Source organism: Trichoderma gamsii (genome assembly GCF_001481775.2).
Source record: "Trichoderma gamsii strain T6085 chromosome Unknown Scaffold_14.2, whole genome shotgun sequence".
Lineage (NCBI taxonomy): Eukaryota > Fungi > Ascomycota > Sordariomycetes > Hypocreales > Hypocreaceae > Trichoderma > Trichoderma gamsii.
Genome location: NW_020171351.1, coordinates 505,961 through 524,480, shown reverse-complemented (window position 1 = coordinate 524,480; position 18,520 = coordinate 505,961). Strand labels below are relative to the sequence as shown.

At 49.9% G+C, this 18,520-nt stretch overlaps 5 protein-coding genes across 5 annotated transcripts; 2 read left to right on the top strand and 3 right to left on the bottom strand.

Annotated features, from left to right (window-relative positions):
* Positions 1–428: 428 nt before the first annotated feature.
* Positions 429–1,097, bottom strand: TGAM01_v204845 (hypothetical protein; the record flags this gene model as incomplete). The annotated part of the gene is made up of 1 exon (XM_024549521.1): positions 429–1,097. One exon carries the CDS (start codon positions 1,095–1,097, stop codon positions 429–431), a length of 669 nt encoding a protein of 222 aa, XP_024405751.1.
* A 578-nt stretch (positions 1,098–1,675) lies between these two features.
* TGAM01_v204844 (acyl-CoA thioesterase II) lies at positions 1,676–2,907 on the bottom strand (the record flags this gene model as incomplete). The annotated part of the gene is made up of 3 exons (XM_018801457.1): positions 1,676–1,726; positions 1,794–2,684; positions 2,755–2,907. 3 exons carry the CDS (start codon positions 2,905–2,907, stop codon positions 1,676–1,678), a joined length of 1,095 nt encoding a protein of 364 aa, XP_018665250.1.
* A 1,020-nt stretch (positions 2,908–3,927) lies between these two features.
* TGAM01_v204843 (hypothetical protein) lies at positions 3,928–7,859 on the bottom strand (the record flags this gene model as incomplete). Its single annotated transcript, XM_018801458.1, has 3 exons — positions 3,928–5,130; positions 5,185–7,675; positions 7,840–7,859. 3 exons carry the CDS (start codon positions 7,857–7,859, stop codon positions 3,928–3,930), a joined length of 3,714 nt encoding a protein of 1,237 aa, XP_018665251.1.
* Positions 7,860–10,346: 2,487 nt separating this feature from the next.
* Positions 10,347–11,388, top strand: TGAM01_v204842 (hypothetical protein; the record flags this gene model as incomplete). The annotated part of the gene is made up of 3 exons (XM_024549520.1): positions 10,347–10,391; positions 10,452–10,539; positions 10,610–11,388. 3 exons carry the CDS (start codon positions 10,347–10,349, stop codon positions 11,386–11,388), a joined length of 912 nt encoding a protein of 303 aa, XP_024405750.1.
* A 2,670-nt stretch (positions 11,389–14,058) lies between these two features.
* Positions 14,059–15,615, top strand: TGAM01_v204841 (D-arabinono-1,4-lactone oxidase; the record flags this gene model as incomplete). The annotated part of the gene is made up of 1 exon (XM_018801460.1): positions 14,059–15,615. One exon carries the CDS (start codon positions 14,059–14,061, stop codon positions 15,613–15,615), a length of 1,557 nt encoding a protein of 518 aa, XP_018665253.1.
* Between the last annotated feature and the right edge of the window lie 2,905 nt (positions 15,616–18,520).

The window sequence follows — 18,520 nt, the reverse complement described above, 5'->3', positions numbered from 1 at the left end:
GGGGTCTCAGCCGTACCAGCCTCATTTTCATTATGTCTTGTCAATTTGTAAATTCCAAGGCGCATCCAATAACTAGCATTCAAGGCCCCGCACAAGCGTCTCTCTTAGCAGTATTTCTATTTTATTGAGCCTGGTCCTATCAATGTAATACAGTAAAGAGTTGGTACATACGGGTGAGAAAGGAGCGATTGTCATTTATAGATGGCCTTATACCCTACGTACCACTTACTACTACCTAGTACCTTACCTACCTACCTTAGTACTGATAGGTATCTCATATTCTTACTGGCACGTCATGGAGTATACTCCTCTCAATCCTAACTTGTATAAATTCTGTGTTGCATAATGCCTATAGCCGATCTAGGTGTAGTGAAGCGTCATACAATATATCTGTACTCACTTCGCGTTGATGAAAATGTGTTCATCTATCATGATTCGATAATATGACTTAGAGCCTCCATTAGCGCCTCAAGCCTCAGCTTAAGGCCCTCCTGCCACGTCAATCCACTTATACACGGAACCTCAGATGAACCAGCTACAACCTCACCATATCTAGTCACCTTCCAAACCCCCGTGGCATAAGGACTCTCCCAATGCATAGACACGCCAAGCTCCTTTTCATAGACCTCGTCATTGCCGTTAGCCCACATAATGGTCCCAAGTCTCGCCTTGTGTAGCAATGTTGCGAATCTATCCCGACTAGCAATAGCATAATCATGCTTCTTTGGCCCCAGCCAAATCTCAGAAGGCTTCAAGGTGTAAAGAGCTCTCTGGAGCGTCGCCTCGTCGACAGTCAACTTGCCAAAATCCATGGCTCTCTGAGACAAGGAGATTTCTCTTCCAAGCTGCATCATCTCTAGCAACCTATTGATGGTGCTTATGCCTGTCCATGTTTGGCTGTCCTTTGCCATATCCCGATCGAGATTGACCACAAAGCGCAACCTTTTCGTAGGCTCAATGGCCGTTGCGCTGCCTATGATGAATTTGTACTCCCAGTATCGTCGAATAGCGTTAATGTTTCGAGTTTCAAACGCGTACGTCTCCTTCCCCTTGCCCTTGCTCTTCTCATCGCTGGTAGTCACATCTTCGAAGAGCATTTTCTTGCATTCTGGGCACCAGTCAAAGACAAACCTGACTGCCCTAAGCTCGCTATCGCAGCAATACACTAGTTTCTTCTTCAAGGCTGAGTAGCTGGAGTAAACTGCGCATTTTCGGTCTTCGGAGCACGGGTAGTGCCCACAGACTGTAAATAAGGAATAGGCTGTGACGCACATGGCGAGGTTTGGCTTTCTGCCCTGGATATGGAAGAGAGTTGATCGGCAAAAAAAAAATAACGAAAGGGGGCCAAGTGGTTTATCGTAGACTGACAATTGTGATTGTGTTCCTCGAGGTAACCTCTCAAGCTGGATTCTGAGATGTTTATATACTAGAGTATGACGTACGGATGTTCGAGTATTGAGAAGAGGTTGAACAAACGAGCCGCCTTTGATGAGAAGGCAGCGAACAAGTGAATAACGACAATGGCAACAATGGCAATGCTCAACATATTATCTTTGTCTAAATAATGCTCACAAACAGTTCTTGTACCAGAACCTTTATCAATGTAATGTTCAAATCGCAAATCTCAATCTAGCTTGTTGCACATAGGCACTGAATGCCTTCATTCACAACACCTTCAAATCTTGGACGTCTTCTCCGTCCCATCCTGCTGCAATCTCACAACGCCCTAAAAGTATTCACTCATTAGCATTCACACCCATCAGCGGCAACAAAGAAGAAGAAGGAAATCTCACCTCCTGCATACAACTCGCCAGCAACGTCCCATCCTGCGCATAGATCCTCTGCATCACCACCCCCCTCCCATCCCCACTCCACGGGCTCTCAATCTCCGAAAACATCCACTCATCCGCTCTCACCCTCTTTGGCTCGTGAAAGTAAATGCTGTGATCCAGACTCACCAGCATCCCCATCCGCGGCCGCGTCAGCCAGTCCTCCAACTTGCTTCCCAGGCCCTCAAACTCGAGAAACTGCTGCAGCGGCGCCCTCTTGTCTTCGGGCAGCGCGGCCACTTCTTCCGGCGTCATGCCCAACCGCCACAGCTTATGAATCCGCGACACCATGCCGATGAAGTAGCTATCCGAGATGTACGCCAGCGCGTTGAGATGCGCCTGATGCCCGCCCTCAGCAGAGATCTTGCCCCGACTGCGATGCCACTGCCGCGCCCTTCGCTGATCCGGCCTCGTCTCATTGTCATTCATATTGAGCAGCTCAATCCGCCGGCTCTGAAACGGGCCTTTATCCCACGCCGCGTCCGGCTCGTTATCCCAGCTCGCCTGCGGCATGTCCACGCCCTCGGGCAGCGCCGCCGCGTGATGGATCTGCTTTGCACCACCACTGGCTTCGCGCACGAAGCTGATCGTCGTGGTGAAGATGCACTTGCCCTTCTGCCGCGCCTGCACCGTCCGCGTGGCAAAGGACCGGCCGTCGCGCACGCGCTCGACGTGGTACATGATGGGGATCGTCGCCGAGCCCGCCAGCAGGAAATAGCAGTGGCACGAATGCACCAGAAAATCGTCCTTGACCGTTAGCTGCGCCGCCGCCAGGCACTGCGCAATCACGGCGCCGCCATAGACACCGCGCGCACCAGGAGGCAGCCACAGCGGACGTGTGTTGGTGAAGATGTCCTGTCAGAGCAGAGATTTGAGGTCAGCTCAGGGTGGTGATGCCTTCAAGTGCTCCCATTTGTAAACTCACCTCGCCCAGCACCGCCAGCGGCGTCACCTCCACCGTGTTCTCAATCGGCGCCTTGTTGGGATCTGGCTCCGGAGGCCGTAGTAACGTCGTTCGCTTGTCCAGCACTTTTTCTGTTCCCTCCATCTTCGGCGCCTCTTTGTCGCCGTCACTCATTCTTTCTTCAGTGCCCTCCCTTTTGTCCGCTGCTTTCCTTCTATTTCCCTTTCTATCTTGAAAACAAAAGACGCGAAGGATTGTTCATTCAGGGGTCAGTACAATTCTTCCTTTAATGTTGCGAACACAATAAAATTTAAGAAAATTCAGGGTCCGAGCAATCGAGTCAAGTCTGTTGACACAGAGCCCATCAGGGGTCCTCACTTGACGTCAGGTCCAGAATTTGCCTCGGCTCAAATCCAGCCAGCCAGCTGTTCCTGTCTCACAATCTCAGGCTAGTCCTTTAGTAGTCCACTTTAGCAATAAGCACTTCTAGTTGAGCTCTCATGCAAACAACGCGAAAGCAGTAACAGCTGCAAAATAGGAAATAAGTTGGTTCATTATTAAGCGGGCAAGCAGGCAAAGTAGAGCCACTAAGGCTCGCCAATGCATGCATCTCGGGTTATTCCTCTTCAATCTAGTTGGACGACACGCTCATCGTCACTGCCGATGCCGAGGCTCAATTCGTCCGCCGCGGAATGCGTGTCTCCGTAGCTCCATGGATCTAGACAAAGGGGCACTTCTTGTATGATTGTGGCACAACTAGGCGTAAATGATCATGAGGCAGGATTATCAATATTTGCTCGGTGTCGACTTACCAAGTCAATGCCGTTCCATGTGAAAATTGATGCCATTCAGCACCGGCGCTCTGCCAATGCCTTCTCTGGTACTCTGGACACTCACATCCCACATTTGTGCTTTACAGCCCATTAACATGGGTATATTGAGAAGGAAATATTTTGGTGATGCTAATATTGCATACGAACTACGTCGCATATCGTCCATTTCTCTCATCCACTTCCCTCACTCTCGTCGTCATCTTCACCCCCTTCCCTCTTCATGTGTTTGCCCGAACAAAAAAAAACAGACAGCTCAATCCCTCAAATCTAGTGCTAAAACACCTATACATTTACATTTGATATCTCTCCATTGTTTTCAACGCTTTCACCGTCAGCTTCCATCCCCTGCATGACGAACTCCCTAAGCCTGTATATCGTCATAAATAGGCTCCAAACCTGCCCACGCTGCCTCGTAATCGCCATCAGGTCCGGCCTTTTCTCTCCGCCTCCAGTACTCGCCGTTGAATTTCCAGTACTCTTCGCCTGTAATTTCACAGATTTCCTTTGTGAACCATTTGGAATTGAAATTTCCATTAGCAATCTCACGCGCTCGTCGGCGGGCACGCTGGTTCTCTTCTAACCTATTCTTCTCTGTCGCGGCAAAATCGTACTCTCCATCCTCCATGGCCCGTTGATCTGGTCGCAAACGTGAGTCTGTAGGGGCAATCCACTGCCTTAGGTTGTCATCGATGTGGTTGAATGTAAGCACAAACGGAGTCAGGTTGAAAGGAATGCCCGTCGGTCGCTCATTGGCCTGCCAGATAAGGTAAGCCCGGCTTGGATCTGCGATGCTACCTCGGTGGACAATATCTCCATTCTTAGTTGAGGGCGCGTCAACAGCAGCCTCGTACCCTGGAGTCAATCGGGCATATAACCTGGAGTTCCAGCGACCGCCTAGGCTCATTCGCACCTGGCCTGAGGCATCCATGATCTTGCCCGCAATCCGGTATGCGCTTGAGGCAGTCCATCCCCTAGCCTTAAAGTCAACCTCAGCTACTTCTCCAGTCGTCCAGTTCTTGACTTCCATGAGGCCGTAGTTGTCTACCGTGGGATTTCCTGTGATAATGCCGATAACCGAGGATGTCACCTTTTTCCACGTGTAAAAATCTTCTTTTCCCCCAACGGTAGGTCGAAGCTTGAGGAACCATGTTCCAAGAGGGTTGATGTCGAACGATTTGCCGTAAAATTTGGACTTGACTCGCGATTCACCCCAGTACGTCCAGTTGGGTGCCTCTGCCCAGGCAGCGCCGATTGGCGGGTGGTGGCTGACCTGCTCGATGAAGAAGCGGTAGTTTTTGTCAGGGCGAACATATTCAAATGTTTCACCCAGCAGGGGATTGAAAGGTTTTGCAACTCGGCCAATGGTAGATGCGTACTCACTGGCAGCAAAAGCGGCCACGTACATGAGTCTTTCGATCGAGTCGGCGCGTTCGGATGCTAAGTCGAGGAGATCCGCGTACTCCATGTCTTCACCGCAGCGATACAGTAATGATGTCGGCTCGTTAAATGACACAGGCAGTGTCATCCTGGTCATATCCTTGCCAACCATTGACTTGAGGATACCCTATCCCTAGATGTTAGCTCATGTATCCCATGCAGATGACATGTCCAAACGTACCCAGAGAGAAATTTTGGGCCGATCATCACTCTCCATTTTGAGCCTGGATCGAATTCCATTCTCATATCCCTTGAAAGAGCTGCTAAGATCCAAGCCAGAAGTAGCAACTTCCTTCGTCTCCTGCTTTGCTTCAATGTGGGGAAGCTCCGTAACTTCGACGTCGCCAGCATCTACAGCATCAAAGAACTCGTCCTCTACTCCAGACTCACTGTCAGACATCTCCGCCAACTGCTCAAGAGCAGTCTGTTTTCGGGCCAGGTTTTTGCTCGATGCCTTGGCAATGGCAGCAGCCTCTTCAACCTCTTCCTGAACCTTTTCGATCGTTGGTGTCACGCTAGCAGAAGGCAGACCACTACCCTCCATCACCTCACGCAGCGCCTTCTTGGCCAGCTTACGCTTCATCTCCGATTCACCGACCCGGGCTTCGAGGATCTCCTGCTCGCGAGCTACCTGTGCCATGCTCTCCTCCCACATACGCCGCATATCAGACTCCCGATCAAGACGATATTGCCAGAATGCGTCACGGTCTTTTGAAATCCGGAGCAGGTCCCCGACCAGACCCGTCAAACTTCGGATAGCAGCATCGTATGTGGAGAGAGCCTGCGCGACTTGAACATCCGATATTGGCGTAGCAGGGCGGAGGGAAAGTTCACTCAAAAGGGCTGAGTGAACGCTTGCCATCGTCTCCAGCTGCAGTTTTGCTGACTGCGCAGTAATGTTGAGCGCATCCTTAGTTGCTTGGGGCTCTTCGCGACCGCTAGTGTCTTCTCCATAGTCGTCATCGTCATCTTGATCTCCGGGTGCCGTGCCAGGACCAGCTCCATGTCCATCCGCTTCTGTAAAGGTATCCACGAAATCTTCCTCTTCCACGCTCTCCGCTAAACTTGTCCCAGTCATGTCTGACTTTTTAACAGCCAAGATTGGGCGCGCTTGCGGCTGCGTGCTGACACGCCTCAAATCCGTCATGCTCGTGTTCTCGCTGTGAGAATCTTGGATAGAGAGCGAGCCGCTCTGGTCGGCCTTGGCCTGCCGAAGAAGCTCCGCGCTACGAGCTGCCTGGCGCTCCTCCTCTCTCGCCTGATCTTTGGTCCACTGGATTGAATTGTTGAGGGCCCAGAACCATCGTTTGGCTTCCACCTCATGATTCGCTTTGAGAGTGTACTTTACGGACGACTTTCCGATAATCTCGAACTTGGTCTTTTCATCTGGGCTCATGTGGAGTTTGGCAATTTTCATATTGATGGCGCCCCGGCATGCAGAACCAGCATCGTCTTGGTGCTTATAGTAGCTCAACACGCCATCCTCGAGCACAAACCATCTCAACTGGTAACCCTTGCGATAGTTGGTCCATTTCTTCAAGTATCCCTTCATCTCGCGAGCTTCACGTCCCGCCAAGGGATCGCTGGGTCCGCCAGCTGCGGCATTCTGGGAGGCAGCGTGTCCCAGGACAGCTTTCTCTTGGATTCCTCTCTGGGCCGCTACAGCAGCTGGCGACTTCTTTAGAATGGCCTTGACATTGTCGTCGCTGGTAATGGATTGAGGCAGCTTGCCTCTTCGATCACGACGAAAGGGGTCGGCGCCGTGAAGCAATAGGACCTGGATGAGCTGAGTGTTCTTCTTTCTGGCTGCTTCATGGAGTAATGTGCCTCCAGCCTGCACAACAGCTGGATCCAACACAAATTCAGTGCTATTGATGTCCAGCATAGTCTTTAATCGCGCCTCTTCCAGCACCTGGGCAAGAGTTTCGTAGTCGCCCTTGGCGATCAGGTCCTGTACCTGCTGCACCTTGGTGTCTGCGAAGAGGGATCGAGAGAGCTGAAGGAGCTGGAATATCTCGGGGTTTCGAGCTAGGTCGATGGGCAATTTGCCCTGAGAATTTGCAATCGCATCGTTGATCTCTTTTTGCTCCAAGAGAAGCTTAACTGCCTGAGTGCGGCTGTGCATGGCGGCAACATGCAGCGGAGTGTTGCCATCTTTATCCCGAGCATTCACGTCCAAGCTGCCGAGGCCATCGGACAGAACGTATTCGATAACGGGGAACTCGGCGCATTGCATAGCCAAATGAAGTATCGTCGTATCTTCCAATGCCCCAGCAGCACTAGCCCCACTATGCGACGATGTGCTTGCACGTGGGAGCCCGTCCGCCGTCTCCCGAATGACCTTGGATATGGATGCGGTATCTCCGCTCCTCAGGGCCTCAACAACCCTAAATTTGCGTATAGATTGTTCCAGGCTACCGGTTTTGGTCTCTTGAGTTGGAGAAGCTTTTGCGTTTGCAGCAGCCTGGTTGTTAGAAGGTGTTCTGCTCAGAACAGCCGATGGTGTTGAGAGTCGAGACACATGGCTTCGGGGCGCGCTGGATTTCGGAGGGGAAGCATGGCTGCCCGTGGTCGATAATCGACCGTCTTCAGATCCGGATTCATCGTCTCGAGTGTCCTTGCGGCGCAATAGCGACAGCGCCGCGGCGGACTTGGACCGCTTGTGGTTGTTGCTGTAGCCACATCATCCAGATCAGCCAGCTGAAAGACAGGAAGCTCTCAAAACAAAGAGGGACAAATATAGAGTGGGGTTGTGATGCAAAGAGAGAGAAAAAGCAGCTCCGGGATGCGATACAGCAAATGAACAGACAAGATGGTTCTCGGAAAGCAAACCTACCTGTCGCCCACGTCCGACATGCTAGGCTACAAGCAATTATCTCTGTCGAGTTTCGGGGGGTTTCGTTTGTTCAGTTGCAAGCTGAGGCAGCCCCCAGCCGCCAACACAGAGGCTATGTCGAGCCGCTCAAAGCGCGTAGCGAGGATGCGATCTTGGATTATCGTACAAGAATGGGGAAATAGGGATGATCCAGCGAGAGCTGCATGTGAATTGAAGGAGAAGAGAAACCAGAGCAGCCGGCGTGGAGATTGGTGGTGGAGAAGTGGCATGTATAGACCAGGGACTTGGCCTGAAAGAAGAACAAACGAGGATGGCGGGATGATGATACACAGGGCAACTCAGCCACCACGTACAGGCGTCTTCAGGCGCTCAAGACACTGTAACCAGCAATGAGCGCGCTGTACGACACAGTGTCTAGGGCGTTGCGCAAGCACTCTAGCACAAAAGCGGCCAAGGCAGCTTCGTGGCCAGCGCTGGAAGCCGGCATGACGTTTTTTGTCCAACGGAGCTAGCGACAGCGTGGCCAATGCTTGTTTTGGCAGTGGGGAGCCTGCTTAGTCATGAGACACGTCTTTGGCCAACCACTTCCTTTCGCGGTCTGGCTTGACGCTTCATGCAGCCTCTCAGGACTTTAATCTATTAATACCGAGTGGCCCGGGAGAGGGCATGAACTGCCAAGGCCAATCATGGCAACACTGGTTTGACCAGAAGAATGCGGGTGAGGCGGGAGAAGCTTCGCATGTCCATAGTCTGCCCTACGAGGAAGCCAATAGCGACGCAGCGAGTCATGGCTTCAATGCCTGGATCAGGATGCGATACAAGTATGGCAATTGTCTCTATTCTCCATTTGCGGAATCGGGTATCTGTCGAGGCAAAAAGACGAACGGAGTTGCCATGGAGCGTGCGTGTACGTGTATTTGCTTGCGAACTCGCCACCGAAGTCCATGTCCATCTGATCTTCTTGACCACAAGTACTCGAACCACGCAGTTTACAGAGAGCTTAGCTGTCTCTGTAGCGGCAAAACTGAGGAAACATACTGCGCGGTCCAACTCCAGATGTCCGGAAGAATCTTGACGTCATACGTCGCAAACACTTAGTCTCTTATCTTTCCCCTTCGTCACCGATGCTACCCTAGGACTAGCACGGCGCTGGCTGCATCTCTCAAAAGCCAAGGTAGTGTCTTTTACGAAGACTACACGTAGATAGATCCCGAAGATTCTACGGAGTATTTTGCCTTTTTAGATGTACAGCGACGGTCTGAGAGTAGTCAGGAATCGGCCTACCACCCACGGCTTTCTGCGTCAATAACAGTCCGGAAGACAATAGCAGATATATGTGTTGTTTTGCTCCATTTCTTGCGGCCACCACTGATATGATTTCATTTGTCAATGAAGCTCAATTTACGTATAAGTCACGGCTTTATACTTCCGATAAAAAAATTGCTACATCGGATTTGCTTTCGGGTAGAAAGCCAAGCCTCGCAGACTCAAATGATTTAGTAAAACGATACCTTTTCAGATGAGTTTGCCACATTCGTCCTTAGCCGTACGGACTGCTTATATGAGATTTCTCATCTCTAACCTTTCGGGACCTTGTGAGACCGCGACACCTAGCGGCGGCTTCTATCCAGGCTGCGAAAGCCGTCGCATATCCGGAGATAATCAAAATGAGGGATGTTGCAATGTCACAGCGTCGAGTTGCACTGTTTCGCCTCATCCCCCTTATGTAAGTTCATATTGGGATTGTTCGATCGCTGCACGGGAAGAAACTCTGTCGGTTGGTATGACCTCGTGTGTTGCTCGATCTGCAAATGGTTTAGTCAATGCAAGCGGCGCTGAAACAGCTATTCACAACGGCGCAAACTGAAATCTCCAATGCTGAAGCCAGAGGCCATGCCGCGCTCTATATGTTCATCATTAGCAGGGTGGAAGAAAAGATATTAACCCATATACTGGGAGTGTTTCCAGTTTGGACACCGGGAAACCATAGATAGATGTCAGACAAATTATTACAAACTGTAGGTTCTGCAGGCTTCAATTTAAAGGTTTTAGAATGCTAGCCCCTTGGCTCTTCAGAATACTAATCGTATCCCGAGCTCGGCAATGTACTTCCTCTTACAGACACATAGCGACCCAATGAAATGCCCGATTCGCCAGTCTATATCAAGGCCTTGATTAATTTGTCTAAATATAGCCAGAATCTGCAATTCAGTTCCCTGAAAGAGGAACATCCATTGTAAAATCCCCAGTCTGCTGGAGATATTCAAGACTCGAGATCCAGAAAGTCTTCAATCTAGTCCCAACAAGGGATGGTCCTGTCATCAGACTGCATTAGCGCCAGCTCTCTGAAACTCCACCAGTCTTCCTATTCAAGTCAAACATAGTCAGCAGGAGACATTCAAAGGAACGATTGATGACCCTTCAACTCCAAATTCATCTTCCTATCTATTAAAAAAATTGCGTTTCCGCCTTGTGGATAGGATCATTGTTCGACTATAGGCTATTCAATGGCTACCTTTATGAAGTTTCGTCTAGTCCCGGCGCGGGAAGAGGTGAGTTTGTTCCGTCAATCATGTCGAAGCTATCCAAGAGCTAATCAGGGGACCTTGCAGAAAGTTGACGAGAATGACGACTGGTACGGGCTGAGGGATGCCAAGGAGAGGAGGAAAAGACAAAATAGGATCAATCAAAGAGCAGCTCGTAGGGATACCTTATCAGCCATTCCTCTCATCTAATTGCACCCGGAAGACTAACGGAGCATCCGCATCAGGCCGGCGGCAACGAGAGAATCTCGCCCGGGAGCTCGAGTCATCGGCTTCTACGGCAGTATCATCACCTCCAAATGCAGCTTGCCGGTCCCGAGGACCCAATGTTTGTTCTACACAGGTTCATTTCCCGTTGTCCCCGGACCACAAACTTCTATACGTCATTTGTCTCAACGTCTCGCGGGCAATCATCACCAACTACTTCATAATGTCCACAATTGCGCCAAAAACCGCATCCCTTTGCATCAGTCGCCGTACTTTCGCGATTGAAGACTTTTCAGAAGCTCCTCGAAATCTCGATGGTACTCGTTCACTTCCACCAGCGTTTATGCCGACGAAAATGCAGCAGGAGGTCCCCCACCCCGGCTGGATAGATCTTCTTCCATCCCCTCAGCTGCGGGACAACCTCATTCTTGCAGTCATAGAGTTCAACGTTGACGAAGACGAAATTCTCGAAGATTTGATTGGAGATATATTTGAAGCTATGGGCTGTGGACTAGAAGAAGATTCAAACGACGGTGCACCGAACGATGCGAAAGCTCCTGCAAGACCACACGTAGTAACTCCAGAAAAAAAAGAGGCGTTGAAAACCTACACTCCTACAAGCACCCCCGAAGTTGGTATTCTCTCATGGTCTGATCCGTGGGAGATATCGGGTTGGGAAGTTACAGAAAAGTTTGTGACTAGATGGGCTTTCTTGCTTCAAGGATGCCCAGATGTGGTCGAGTCTGCAAACAAATGGAGAGCTCTACGAGGAGAAGACCCTCTCGTCGTGGAAATATGAATGCCTGCTGAAGCTGATTATGAAAGTAGAATAGGCCCTGGCGAGGAAGGATAGACCGGACACTTTTTGTTTCTTTTCTTTTCTGGCATATGGTGTTGAGCGGTATGGGACAGCTAGTCGAGTTTACTGACACAATAGATATTTATTCTCTCTTCTCTACTTCTCACTTCCTGTGTAAGGTGATTGGCGACCAACATGCTAAGTGGTGAACGATTGAAACATGACGAATGCAATCAATTGATCCAAAGTTCTGGCCTTCATATCAACTCTTCACTTTTTAGACAGCGAAAAAGAAAAGACATGTATTCCGTCACTGAACAGAGTCAAGTCTGCAAAATTGAAGATGGCAAAAAGCAAAAAAGAAATGCCCACTATTAGAGTCGAACTATCCACCTTGTTCATATCACAGAAATCTAGTGACACATTAATACTTAATTAAAAAAGCAAAAAGAGATGCCCACTATCAGAGTCGAACTGATCACCTTGTCATATCACAGAAGTACTAGTGACACGCTATACCGCTTAGCCAAGCGGGCAGGTACGGTTGTTGGAAGGTCCTTCCATTTGTACATTTATAAAGGAAGCGCATAACCGGATCCTCGAGCCTCGGTATCCCTTAGCCAAGCGAGTAAGTAGCTGTTGGAAACTCCTTCCATTTTAAGATTTATAAACAGATTGCATAATCGGATCCTCTGCGAGCCTAGCCCAGCGGGCAAGACAAGAGCTATTGTTGCAAATTGACAAGCCATTGCGGTATATACACAGATTGCAATTGCGGGACTGAAAGATTGCGGGGGTCATAGACTCAACGATCAATTGACAAGTCACCTACATTAGAGTTCTTGTTGATCTACTGCCTCTTTGGCGCGAATCACATTATGCAGTCGACATCCAACGACCGTTATGCTCGTATAGCTTGTTAGTGGTAGTATGAAGTGTTGGTACAACCAGGATGGCACAAGTACCGATACAACAGTAGAGCGGCGTATCAATTGCTCTTTGCTTTGTCTAGGGAGTCGGAAATACCCATCGAGTTGCCCGGCTGCATACGCCCGCAGCAGCACCATTGATCCCAGAAGAAGTTTCTGACTCGTGTGTTTCATATTTACCAAGCTTTGGTAAGTGTGGGAATCCACTTCTATGAAAGGGCAAAGCTGTAGGAGCTATATAACTTCTCACATGTCGGCAGTTGTTTTGCGCTAATCGTAGACAACAACAACCCCGCAAGAAGGAACAACGCTGTTGAACTAAAATTGCAAAAGAGCCGATTAATTGGCCACGCTCGCAAGATATTGCTCGATTGCTCTAGCGGGGATGGGCTAATCCAGCAGCCATGACCGTAGTTCCGGAGGATCAGACACATTGAGATGGCCTGATGTTTGCAGCTTTTGTATCAGTGACTTTGGGTACAAAGCAACTACAGCGGAGAAGCAGCGAATATGAATACATCACTAGTAGTCCTACCTCCGGGAGCCTGATACTTGAATTAATCATCCGATTTCGCGTAGAGATTCATCTGTGCGGGTGCCTGGTAGATACGATAAGCGAGTGATTAACCAAGATGCTGCTGACCTTGTGTGATGCACTTGGAAGTAATTAAATTATATTAAAACTGTAACTGGTGAGAGCTTGCAACTTGCTACTCAACTGTCGTCGCTGAATGCAGTAGCAGATCATCACTGCCATAAGGTACCCCAGGTCGAGAGTGGACACTCGGAACTGCCCGCACTGGACCGGCGCTCTCTGTCCGTTTCGAAGCGGCCGTTTCTCAGAGTTATTAACGGTACAAAGTACAAGCTGCTCGCATCTCGCATCTCGCATCTCGCATCTCGCTGCCGTCTGCAGTTTCCTTGCACTTTCCTCATCTGTTTTCCTGCTTCTTTCCCCGCCCAGAAATACACGTATATAACACTGATGCGCGCTGCAAGCTGCATACTGCACAGGTGCTGCATACGCCTTACAAATTGGCGGTTCAGGGCACGCACGCCGCTGTCGGTTCAAGATGCGCACGCCTAAAGCCAATAGGTATCCAGAAATTTTTAGCGCATGCACGGCTGAGCTCGGAATTTTCTGTAGCGCCGACGCAGGGTCCAACAGCCCGAGATCCAAGCCCTTTAGCGGGCCAAATAGCACATGGCAGTGGCAATTGACAGCCGCCGTCCCGTAAATCTCTGGCAGGTTACAAAGCCCAGGGTTCAATTTTTTCCTCTTCGGGCTTTGGAAAGCGCCAAGCTGTAAAATCGAGGCATCATGGCCCTCACGTCTGCGCAATGGCGCCTGCCCTCGCTTAACTCGCGTTGTATTTGAATCACCATGGCGCTTCCGCATTCGTATGACCACAAACATTGAACTCTCCCGCAGCATCTTCCTCTATCGCCTCTGACCTGAGCATTCGGGCCGCAGTGATTGCAGTACTTTTGCGCATGTACATTTAATTTCAGCTCGTGAAGGATTTTCCATAGAGGCGGCTATATGGCGTGATCGCCCTATCAAGCTACTGGCCTATCTATCTATCTGTCTTGGGAATTTTCTCAAAATCAACGTCTATCAGAAACACCGCGCCTCACGCTGCCATTACCAGCATCAGGGATCAAACAAGGCAGGCTAAAAAAGGAAGAAGAAGATACGGAATCAAAAGTTGTTGCGGCATTCCGCGATACCGGCGCAGGCATGGAGCCGTTTCCGAAGCTGCCAGATGGCATCTCCATCTCCGACAGTGGCCAGATGGTGCCCTTCCGCTCAGTGTACAAGCATAAGCACCACACATGGGCGCGCACATTCTCGTGCGTGGCCGCCGTCTACGTTCAGCCTGAATCGCTGGCCGAGATCGAAAAGATCGCTCTGCTCGCGCACAAACTTCGCAAGCGCGTGGTGACGGTTGGATGCGGGCACTCGCCCTCCAACATCACCTGCACCTCCAACTGGCTGGTCAACCTGGACAAGTACAACAGAATCCTCTCCGTGGATGACAAAAGCGGCGTCGTGGTCATGCAGAGCGGCATCCGCTTATACACCCTGTGCGAGGAGCTCGAGCGGCGTGGCCTGGCTATGCCAAACCTGGGCAGCATCAACCAGCAGTCAATTGCCGGCGCCATCTCGACGGGGACGCACGGCAGCAGCGTTCGCCACGGCCTCATGTCCGAAGACGTCCTCGCTCTCAAAATCACGCTTGCCAGCGGAACTACTGAGCACTGCTCGCGGGACGAGAACCCTGATCTGTTTCGAGCTGCACTGCTGTCTCTCGGCTCCCTTGGCATCATCTCGGAAGTCACTTTTCGTGCCGTCCCAGCCTTTACCCTCCGGTGGAAGCAGACCATTGATGCAGATGTAAAAATGTTCAACTCGTGGCCAAACGAATTGTGGACTCAGAGCGAGTTTGTCCGAGTCTGGTGGTTTCCCTACACTCGCCGGGCGGTTGTCTGGCAAGCCGAGAAGACCGACGAGGATCTCTTCGACCCTCCGGTAAGCTATTATGATGGGTCCCTGGGCTACTACATCTATCACAATCTGCTTTACGTCGCCCAGCTTGTGCCTCGCATTTTGCCCTGGGTTGAATGGTTCGTATTTGGCATGCAATACGGTTTTGCAAACGGATCCACAACGTCAGCCATCCAACCAAGCCGCAAGGCCTTGTTAATGAACTGTTTATACTCTCAGTTTGTTAACGAGTGGGCTATTCCTCTCCACAAGGGCCCGGAAGCACTCCGAAGGCTTAGCTCATGGCTCAATCAACTCACTCCCAGCGACCCAGACTATGTGCCGCATAACATCCCCTTCTCAGCCAAGGGCCTCTATGTTCATGCGCCGGTGGAGGTTCGGGTCAGCGACACGACGCTCACTACAAACTCTCGGCCTTTCCTTGACCCAACTGTCAAGGATGGACCAACGTTGTATCTCAACGCCACTCTATACCGTCCTTACTTGCATGACCCCCCTTGCCGAGAACGTTACTACCAAGCCTTTGAATGGCTAATGAAGGACATGGGCGGCAAGCCGCACTGGGCCAAAAACTTTGAAACCTATCGCCCCGAAATCGAACTCATGTATGGCGAAGACCTGGACAAGTTTAGGAAAATCCGAGATGCCGTCGACCCTCGAGGAATGTTTCTTGGGCCCTGGCATCGAGACCGCATCCTTGCAGAGAATGCTCGATATGAGCTCGAGGAAGTTGAAGTCCGGAGGACAAAATCCGTTAAGAGCGGAATTACAGTCGTGGGCCAGATTTAGGAGAATTATGGTTCTTTACAATGAGTTGTTTCAAAATACAGCGGAGACGCTCAGTAAAAGTGTTTATCAGGTACATCCTTATTAGATAGGTAGAAAGCAAGTTTTCATTAGGCCTTTATGTACATATGATTGCTAGGCCAAACCGGCATCTCTTAGAATTTGACAGTGTAGGCCTATAACGAAAAAGTATTTAAACTACATACCTACACGAAGTGTTATTCGAGATGACCTAGCCATCATATTACTATTATCCAGAACTGTTATGATACAGGCCGAGGTTCAGCAAGGCACTCCAAAGAACTCAGGCACTTTAGAAACAACCATGCCACGTTACATTCAGCAAATCTTAGGTGTATGGCGAACTCACCAATCTTGTTACTTCGTTTAAAACGCTCGTCAAAGACATTCGAGAAAAGGAGGAGGTGATCCCAAAGAGAAAGGAGGGGGTCTCGATATGCTACGAGAAAAACAAATGAAGAGTTTTAATCCTAGCGCTGATCAGGATCAGCGCCCTCTCACGCAATCTCAAGGGCTATTCGGCTTCGGCTGCCATTCCGCTCTATGCGTTACTTCCTAGCAAATGAGCGTCAACTGGAACATGCTTACCACCGTACCAGGAACGAAGCAAGGGTGCAGCACTACCTTTTGCTCTTCTTGGCAAAAAGGGTCCTGGAGCTACATACAATAATAGCAGCAGGGCCGCAGATTGCTGCCCTTGGCGTATAGTGCTTAAATTATAATATCTCACTCGCCTTCGTATATCTGAAGCCAATCATGAATGTATGGAGTGGATTTTTTAATCGGCTATATATCCTTTTCGGTTAAATGATCATTGCATTACCTACCTAGGTATTGTATGAAGGAGAAAAGGAAAAAGTGCATGGGTCCCGGTCTTGCCCTATGCAGAAATCCGCTATATCTGGGCTATATCGTGCTATCACTAGGTACCTTAGGTATTACTAGCTACATGTACTATTCCTTTGGACGATTTCAGCAGCATTCCGCGCCGCTTGACAGCGGCACATGCATTTATAATACGGACAACTACTCCGAGACCTGCAGAATTTTCTGTTTTTAGCCCATCTTTCTTGTTTAGATCCGAAAATCGGCAGCAGTTTTAGTTTCATTTCCGCCAATTGGGGGACGCGCATGCATCCATCCGATGGTTCGCGGAATCGGCAAAACGGCCGCTGGCTTTTTCCAACGTCCTCTTGTCATAGAAAGCGGGGAAAGAGGAAACAATGAGGAGGTGATGATGATGGGATGTCTAGCCAATCAGGTAACTGAGAATTCAACTTTGTTGATTCTTCGTTAACATAGGTTGTGAAGTAAATAGCACTAGTTAGAGATATATAAGAGGGAGAGAGATATATAGTCCTCTTGTCTCGTATTGGCGCGGGGAATCCCCCCCTCAAGTCTAAGAAACGGGGCAAAGTAAAACAAAGCAGAGCAAACAGAAAAGTTACCAACGACCTCTTGGAGCATGAGGACGTAGTCAAAACGCGGCCAATGTTGAGACTTTGGGGGCTAACGGCATCTTTCAGTCCACGCTCTGTCTCCTTGTTCTCTCTCTCGTGGTTGGCTACCGTTTCAACTTTGTCCAGGCATCTGCTTGCCGAATTCGGCAGTCGTACCCTGATAGACTACCTACGTACCCAGTGCCTGATGAGACGTAGCATATTGGGGGCTTACCACAGATGCGCCAACCCTGAGGTGATATGCACGGCTTACAAGTAGGGCTGCGAGGGCAGTAATACTAGGTAGTACTACCTATAAACGTGCGCTGTGATTCACAGCAAAAGGTCCACGACATAGGCGTAGCTGTGCTGCTGATGACTTGGCAACGCCCTCTTTTGGTGGCGAAGCGTTCTCAGGAAAGGGTTATGGCACCCTCCCACCAGTAAGCTCTGCAAGTAGTGTGCACTCCCACCCCTTTTCGGCTCCTTTCCCTTCGCCTTTCCTTTTTGCCGCCTATCATCCCTGGCGAGCGACTGTCGGCGTCTGCAGAGCCGGCTGGGGAGAATGGCGCAAACCTCGACTATAGTCCATTCCTGCGCATGGCAGACCACGGAATCGGAACTTCTCCGAACTAGACTCGTTCTGGGAGAAGGCTTCCCTCCTTGATCAAATTGCTGAGAGGCAAAGTCATCCTGATGATCTATGATGCGCTCTCCATGTGGCACTGATGTCCTGAATTAGGGCATATGCCTTTTCTCCTCTAGGCTCATAACCTCATATAGGTGCTTGGAAGAGTTGAATCCTTCTTGGTCAGCAGTTATAAAGTATAGGTAGGAGGAGTGATACCGACACGATGGGCCACTAGCCCTTTGCTGGCTAATCACGTTCCGTATACCTAGCTGGAGAACAAAGCTCTATTCTTTACAACCCAGTATCGCTCAGGTCCAGAACAATCAGCGAATGATCTAGAGTAGAGCTGCCCCGTACAGCCTCGATACCCACCGCATCTATGCTTTGGGCAGCTGTGGAGGCTGGTAATAAAGAGACGGCACAGAATGCTGCTGGTGGGCGCTGCAGTTCATCAAATCCATCTTAATAAGAGTCGGTGAGGCTTCTATTAACCCTGTTGAACGAAATTGCCTTGCAGCATGGCCTAGGGTTATTCGCGGGTAATCGGGCAAAGCTGGGTGGGGAGTGAAGCTAGATTCAAATCGTAGCTGTTTTATTCCTCCGTTTTCGAGAAGGTATCCCACCTCATCCCACTTCACTCAGAAGCATTCTGTTTGTGGCCAGCAGAGTATCATTCAGCATACAAGACAAAATATATGTCCAAGTTTACTCGCCACATCTCCGAGAAAAGGTAGCAGTTATTATCTCGTTAGCTTGATGTGCCTTGTTATCTTTCCTTCCCCTCTTCTTCTTTTTCTTTTTATTCGGAATTATTAGC